This window comes from Botryllus schlosseri, chromosome 3, assembly GCF_051294905.1.
Source record: "Botryllus schlosseri isolate E-star chromosome 3, Bs_hap1, whole genome shotgun sequence".
NCBI lineage: Eukaryota > Metazoa > Chordata > Ascidiacea > Stolidobranchia > Styelidae > Botryllus > Botryllus schlosseri.
Window position 1 is genome coordinate 32205126 of NC_137238.1, and position 8015 is coordinate 32213140.

At 41.2% G+C, this 8015-nt stretch overlaps 1 protein-coding gene across 1 annotated transcript in view; it reads left to right on the forward strand.

The window, feature by feature from the left end:
• Positions 1-6571, forward strand: part of LOC145435051 (perlucin-like protein) — a 75665-nt gene extending 69094 nt beyond the window's left edge. Inside the window, exons 6-7 of the mRNA XM_080312333.1 lie at positions 4020-4162; positions 4538-6571. Coding sequence (XP_080168459.1) covers positions 4020-4162; positions 4538-4693 — 299 coding nt within the window. The 3' untranslated portion in view covers positions 4694-6571. The remainder of the gene's footprint in view (positions 1-4019; positions 4163-4537) is intronic.
• The last annotated feature ends 1444 nt before the right edge of the window (positions 6572-8015 follow it).

Here is an 8015-nt window from a genome sequence, read left to right on the forward strand (position 1 = left end):
TTCCAAGTATCAAGACTGATAGACGAAATACCAATAATGTGGTGATTTTCCTATTCGTCGAAGTTACAACGAAATCTCTGTCTTGGCCGTCCTGGTCTCGAGTCATATGACGTGGTTACAAGTAGAGTCAATACACAAATTGAGTCGAGTCAAGTCATTTTACGCATTTGAAAAAATGACCCGAGTCAAGTCGAGTCACCAAAAAATCATGACCCGAGTCGGACTCGATTCTAGTCAGGACTCAAATCATTACAAACCTGCCATACAGCACCAAAAGACGTCTACATATGTCAACGTCTGTTGGAAATCTGAATGCTGATTGTCTTAAGCTTCGAGAATTATCATATGGCTCTCGCTGAAATACAATTAAATAGACGTAACTTGCAAAAGATCCGTGTAACTCAAGTTTCGCATACTCAAATAAGGCAACCAGCATGATTAGTACAAGTTTTTACATGTGAAGCAGCAGGAAATGATGGCGGAACAACGCGCACAGCACAAAGAAGATATGGCACAGCGAAAGCTGCAGCATGAGGAGGCCATATCGCAATTAGTGCAGAGGTTGAGTCCCGGTGCGTCAACATATGAAGCTACCGCTCTCAAGTTTGATTTATTTGTAAAATCAAAGGAGAAATGGGACCAGTATCTGCAACGATTCAACCATCACCTAGCAATTTACGGCATTTCCAACATGGAAAAAAAGAGCGTGTCTACTCTCATGGGTCGGACCTGAAACGTACTCGCTCCTACGTAATTCGTTTGGTGCTGCTGATGACAGTGCGCAAACCTTCGACGCGTTGACTGAGAAGTTGTCTACACACTTCAAGGACTACATTCATGTACAAGCAGCCAGGTACGAATTTTACAATTGTAAAATGCAACCGGGACAGTCGTATGCCGATTGGATCGCATCTCTACGCGGAATCTCCAAGGATTGTAACTTCACATGCTCAAGAGAAGGCTGTGATCAGAGCTACGTTGATGAGCTAATGCGCGACCTCATCATTAAAGAAACGCGGCCCGCGGGTGTGAGACGGCATTGTCTAACACAAACCAATCCATCCCTTGACGACGTTCACAAAGTAGCCGCATCATATGTTTGAACGCTGGAAACTGATAGGGTTATCCAAGGCGAGAGTAGCGGTAAAGACACTTCCATCGTCAACAAAATGACGGGAAGTTATCAGAAGGGGAGAGAATCTTCCAAATCCAACCAAGGCAACTTCCCGGAAAGCGCCTGATCGTCAGTGTCGCGAATGGCCCAAAAGTTCTGAAAACTTTGAACGGATTCACTTGGACTTCGCAGGTTCAATAAAAAATAAAATGTTTCTTGTCATCGTCGATGCGCATTCGAAATATCCTTTCGTTAAAGTAATGAATGTCTGATCTACCACAACCGTGTGTGTAATCAACGCTTTGAGGGAAGTCTTCTCTATCGAAGGCTTGCCCGTAACAATCGTCACGGATGGCGGAACGCAATTCACATCGAATGAATTCGATACGTTTTGTTCGAATTTGGCAATCAGCCTTATCGTATCACGGTCTTTTCACCCTGCCTCGAACAGGGAAGCGGAGCGTTTCGTCCAGACTTTACAAGTGGATTGATAAAAAATTGCGATGGGGAAAAGGATCTCAACTTCCCGCGCGCTCCAAACACTTCTCGCTACGTACCGATGTGCACCGCACCCGAGCATAGACTGGAACACGCCTGCTGAGATTCAGCATGGTCGGCAGCCGCGTAATTTGTTAAGGTTGTGCTCACCCTTCGATAAATCGAAACCCGTTACGCCTGGACAATCAGTCACTCATTTCGAGATTGGTTCCTCCGTTTACGCGCTCAGTTACCGACGCGGACCAAAGTGGGTTGCTGGTGTGGTGACGGAATACTGGGGCGTGTTGTGTACATTGTAAAAACAGATCATGGGTATTGCAGAAGGCACAAAAACCAACTCCAACCCCACTTAATTTCAGCTGGTCATGATACAGCCACACAGGAAGTTGCTCAGCCTCGACAACCACAAGCTGAGCAACCATTGGTCAGGAATAGGGCACAACGTCCTGCAGCTAGTCGTGCGCGAACGTCGGGCAGACGTTATACGGTTAGAATAAGGAAGCAAACTGATTTCTATCGGCCAACGTAAAGTACCTTGTACCCTTCTTACAGGGGAGGACTGTTATGTTCGTGCATTTTACGTTGGTATCGTTTGTCTCTTATTTGTCTAGGATTAGTAATTACCGCCAATCATTATTTCCTCGTGTGTCGTGCTTTGTATTTATACCTTATGTTCTGTTGTCTACTGGTCTTTCGTTTAACTCGGGGGTTCTCAGCCCTTTCTTGGCCGTGGCCCATTTTCTGGTTTGAAAATGTGCTGTGGCTCACCTCTTAGTCTTAGAGTCATAATCTTGTTCAATGCGTGGTAATCGACTGCACCGATTTGCCTATTTATCTAAAATATGCGCATCTTTTCTCTTAATTTACTGATAATATTTAAATGTGGACCTCTAGGGATATGAAATCGAGCGAAGCGCGACGAAAATTTTCGGCTTGAATAAATATCCTCCAACAAACGACAAACGAAATAACATTGGGGGTTTAGGTGCGGCAGTTACGGCTCTGGTAGATTATAGGCTAAAACTCACGTGTATAATATGATCGCCCCCTGCTCCATTCGCGTCGCGAAACACAATGATCAAATCCCCTTATCAACTGTGTGATTGGGGTTTTAGTTCCACTATTGTAGGGAATAATATAATCATTCTAGGCAAGCTACTAACAATTCATTAATGAATGGAGTGCTGGTACTACAGATAATTGGAGAAAGAGTTTTTTAATGTGCATACTGTACAATGTACGTTGTATCTCTTGTACCAAACCAACCGAAGTTGCGATGTCAGAATATTCAATCCAGTGATACAAATATTCATGTGACTCTTACATTATGTTCAATGATTTCCAGGCCGGACATTTTAAACCGACTGCAAAGAATAATGCGCTCCGCGAAATCCTCAATCCATTACGATTCGTTGCGGTGGTGTAGTATACCTTCACCAGAAGTTACTAATAATTTTCAAATACGCCTATTTTTGTCTTAATATGTTACGATCTGCCGCAGTACAGTAAATCTATACATCAATTACACTTCATTCCGAGTTTATTGCATACCCTTTCAACGGCATACGACATGTGACCCTGTCGGAATACTTGGTTACTTCAGCATTACCTTCCAGTTATCATATACTCGAAATTACTTTAGTTGAGCAACTGTTAGCACTGGTAGCCGTAGGTCGTCATAGCCACTGGAAAAAGTCGCCGTTTGTCCCTCCCGTTTTCGGCTTGTACATGCTGACTCCATACGTGTCACTGCGTCTCCTCAGAGTCGGATCAAAAGTTTATGTATATATTTCTAGCGTTTAACATAACAAATATAACTAAATTTACTTAATATTCTAATATTTTCTAAATAGCTTTGTGGCCCACCTCAAAATGCTCTGTGGCCCACCAGTGGGCCATGGCTCACCCTTTGAGAACCCCTGGTTCAACTGCACTCTGGATCGTGTCGCCTGTCTTAAAGTTATTCTGCTGTATAATATACTGATTTCATATTGCAACCTCGTCGTATGAATTTTTGTTCAAACAAGATCAAGAACATAACACTATGTATTGTAAAAAATTTAAAATGACTTTGAATTTGTTCTACAGTGATGTCACGAATTTTCAATTTTGACGTAATAGGTAATTAACGTGTATGGCTCTTCGGGAGTTGCAATGGAAAATATAGGGCCAAATATGACTCTTTGGACGAAGAAAGTTCCTGACCCCTTTGCTGGCAGAACATTGAAATCAGATTCGAAATCAGCGCGAAATTCCATCTAATATCATAGACTCACGATCTTCTTTCAAATATAGAGTGAAATATTGTCGACCAGTGTTATTCTTGCTATATTGAGATTCTGTACCGATGGGATATAATGTCAACTTACGAATGTAATGCTAATTTGTTGTGTATTGATCCATTCAGGTGTTTCATGTCCACAAGGTTGGGTGGAATTCAATTCGAGATGTCACTATTTTCCGACTGAACAAATGTCGTGGGATAACGCGCAGGAAAGTTGTCAAAACATGGGATCAAATCTTGTTACTATCGACGATCTTGAAGAACAAGTAATAAGTGCAGTTTGGTAACGTGAATTGAACTGAAACATTACTGTAAAACTTAACCAAAATGTACCTCTTTTAAAATGTCGTTGGTAGCAAACGATAAGGACTCTGCGCATAGATCGAACAGATTGAGAATCAAATTTTAAGTAAAATAATTTGTCACTCTTGAAACTAAACCTCGATTATTTGTGACTTCTCTGAATAATCAAACAAATGTGTTTTCACTCACTTATTGATCGACTACTTCCTGATGTTTCTTCAACTACGTGTGCTTTGCAATAATTGTAGAAACTTCGCATGCATGTAAATTAAAAACCTTAAATCACTTTGCTATATAAATTATAGATAAATTATTAGCATAATTTCTTACTATTCCAGAATTATTTGTGGACGAACGGAGGCTTAAATAACGTGTGGATTGGGTTGAATGATCGCGACGAAAAAGGCACGTTCGTATGGGTTGATGGATCTCCATTTGTATACAGGTTTTGCATATGCATTTATTTATTATCTCCACGCCTTATTCGTATGTGACTGTATATTAGGGTTGTCCAAAATTTGGAAAATCTTAAAAAGTCCCGGTGATTGTGTCTCATTCTATAGATTATTGATAAAAAAACAACAATTAGCCTGAAAGAAGCTTACAGAAATGCCGTTAAGAATTCGGGCAAAGCGTTTGAAAGTAGCTGCTCAAGAATGGGCGTGCCACCGACCATAGAACGGCGAGAAGACTAGTAATCAAATCACCACGGCTCTTGATTGGCTAATCGGCTATGCTTCAATGATCGCGGCAGCAGCAGCTTGCTGATTAGGTTTTCAAGAAGTCTGCTACCGGCGGGGATTCTGAGTGCGCATTGTTAGTATTTTGGCAGGTGATGATTCAAGATTAATTCAGGACATGTTGAGTTACGAAATACATGACGAACAAACAACACCTGCTTCACAAAACCTTTTACAGCATGACTGCTTTATTGTGAAGGAAGTGGCTGTCGCCTACATGCCGTGTTTTCATCGAGGAAAAGCAATGGCGCTTATGCAAGTGTCGAACGAATTCCCCGTTTAAGCAGGGATCCATCATCAGTGTGGAGTATTGGCGTTGGTGTGCTAGTATACGCATCAATCACTCGGCACTATGCATCCATCCAGGGTAACCGTTTATTGTTGATGGCCGTATAGCCTTACATAAATAAGCACCAAGTTTAATGGTACACCAAATATCGCTACACTATGATATAATGCAGAAACATACAAATATTCAATCATTTACTATCTAAATAAACGTCTCAATGCAACCAATTTAAGCCTGACAAATTACTGCACTACACACATCTTGCTAAGAACATGAGGCCGAAGGAAATAAACAGACAAGTATTGAGTACAGAAAATCACTTAAGCATGACACCCATTGTTACGTTTGAACGTGGCTAACAATCGGTGAATACAAATATAAAGCTTGACTATGACACTATACTTTGTGTGATCTTATTGGACCCAAGTTGTAGTATATAGTTGAAGTTTTGAAGGTTGTAGGGTTCGACTGAATCGGCCGGTTATGCTTGGCAGTTATACTTACAGCAAATTGAATTCACTTATGAGAGTTGTCAAAGTCCTCAATGATGCTGCAGAAAAGATGTGTAAGGTAAGCACAGGCTATGCAGGATATGATATCCAATCTATGCTGGATACTATATGCAGCATAGTCTGTGCTTTTCTTCACACCTCTTTTCAGCGGGATCAATAAGGACTTTGACATACCATATCCAGCATAACCTGTGCGAGTGTGCGTACATTACCACCTCTTTTCTGCGTTATCAATATTTACTTTAACAACGCCTACAAGTGCATTCAATTTGCTGTAAGCATCTGATAAGTGCCAAGCATAACCGGCTGATTCCGCCGATCCCTAGAACCTTCAAAACTTCAACTACATACTACAACTTGGGTCCAATAAGATCACACAAAGTACAATGTTATTGTTAAGCTTTATATATTTGTATTCACTGATGATGGATCCGTACTGAAACGGTGAATTCACTCAACACTTGCATAAGCGCCTTTGCTTTCTCTCGATGAAAACACGGCATGTAGGCTTCAGCCGTTTCCTACACAATAAAGCAGTCATGCTGTAAAAGCTTCTGTGAAGCAGGTGTTGTTTGTTCATCATGTATTTTGTAACTCAACATGTCCTGAATTAATCTTAAATCACCACCTGCCAAAATACTAACAATGCGCACTCAGAATCCCCGCCGGTAGCAGACTTCTTGAACACCTAATCAGCAAGCTGCTGCTGCCGTGATCATTGAAGCATAGCCGATTAGCCAATCAAGAGCCGTGGTTATTTGATTACTAGTCTTCTTGCCGTTCTATGGTTCGTGGCACGCCCATTCTTGAGCAGCTACTTTCAAACGCTTTGCCCGAAATCTTAACGGCATTTCTGTAAGCTTCTTTCAGGCTAATTGTTGTTTTTCATCAATAATCTATAGAATGAGACACAATCACGGGGACTTTTTGAGATTTTCCAAATTTTGGACAACCCTACTGTATATGATGATTTAGATTTGTAGATGGTCCCATTAGTCACTTTTTCTAAATCGTCGCAATTCATTATGAGGTGTTAAAGATCCTATACTTAGAGTCACTTCAAAATTATTTCATGATTGTATGCCAGACGTAGAACCGCGACAATATTTATATATATATATATATATATATCGATATGTCGGCATTACTATTGATGATAAACTCAGTTGGTCTGATCATACCATGATACCAACCAGATAAAAACTAAAATCTCGCGTGTGTCGGGGCTCTCTATCGTCGTGATAATAATTCCTTTCCAAATGTCAGATAAGTCTACTATGCTTTAATTCACTGCTATTTCATTTATGGCAGTGGTTTCCAACCTCTTCCCACCCACGTACCATGTCGAGGTTTTACGCAGTGCTCGCACCACCTACAAGCTACACCATGTATGACGTCATCATCACGTATTTGACCTATGCGAGGTGTAATTAACAAATTCTATTAAACTAGGCATTATCAGCCAGGATTGACGGAATGCATGGCATTGCATTGAAATATTGACATCACATCTGGTCTAGGCCAGTGGTTCTCAACCGGGGTCCGCGAAGCATCCAAATTTGCGAAATGGTTGATAAACTATTTTGTATATTCTTATTTAGAGAAATCACAAGGGAGTTTCGCTCTATCGAATGTTAACAAGGAATGACAGCTTTGTTCCGCTTCGCTGAGGCTGGAATCCGAATAGTTTTACGGAAGCGACTTTGGATTGCTGGCAATCCATAAGTTATCTTACAGAGTGAAGAATTCCCCGAATCTGGTCTTAATCGATATCTACTGTCGCAATGATTCCGAAAATTTGTGGGCACGTGTGGAACATTTTCCCATCGGCTATCCGACAGTCGACGATCATGTCCAGTGTCCGCATTCAAGTCGAAATACAAGCAATTCCTTATAAATGAGTACTAGTCCACCCTCAAGATGACCGGACCACAACCTCGCCTATCGATCTCCCCTTCTGTGGCATGCCACCTCATTTTTGTCGCCTGCTTTTTTTATATTATCTTCCTTTACTTTTCATTCAGCGTACATGCCTCCTCGTTACATCGACTAGGGCCTAGGCCAAGGTGGGTGTCTGATTTCAAACACTACTCCAAGTCATTTCGATACATTTCTATCTTTCATTGAATCGCAATTTTGTGGTGTGTTGAACTGACAAAAATTGCTAATAATCCGAACGAACGAAATACGGCCAAGTCTCCAGAACCTGACCAAAAATCACCCTCAACATCTGAAATCTGCATTGTTCAGAACAATCGGCTGACCGCAAGACAAT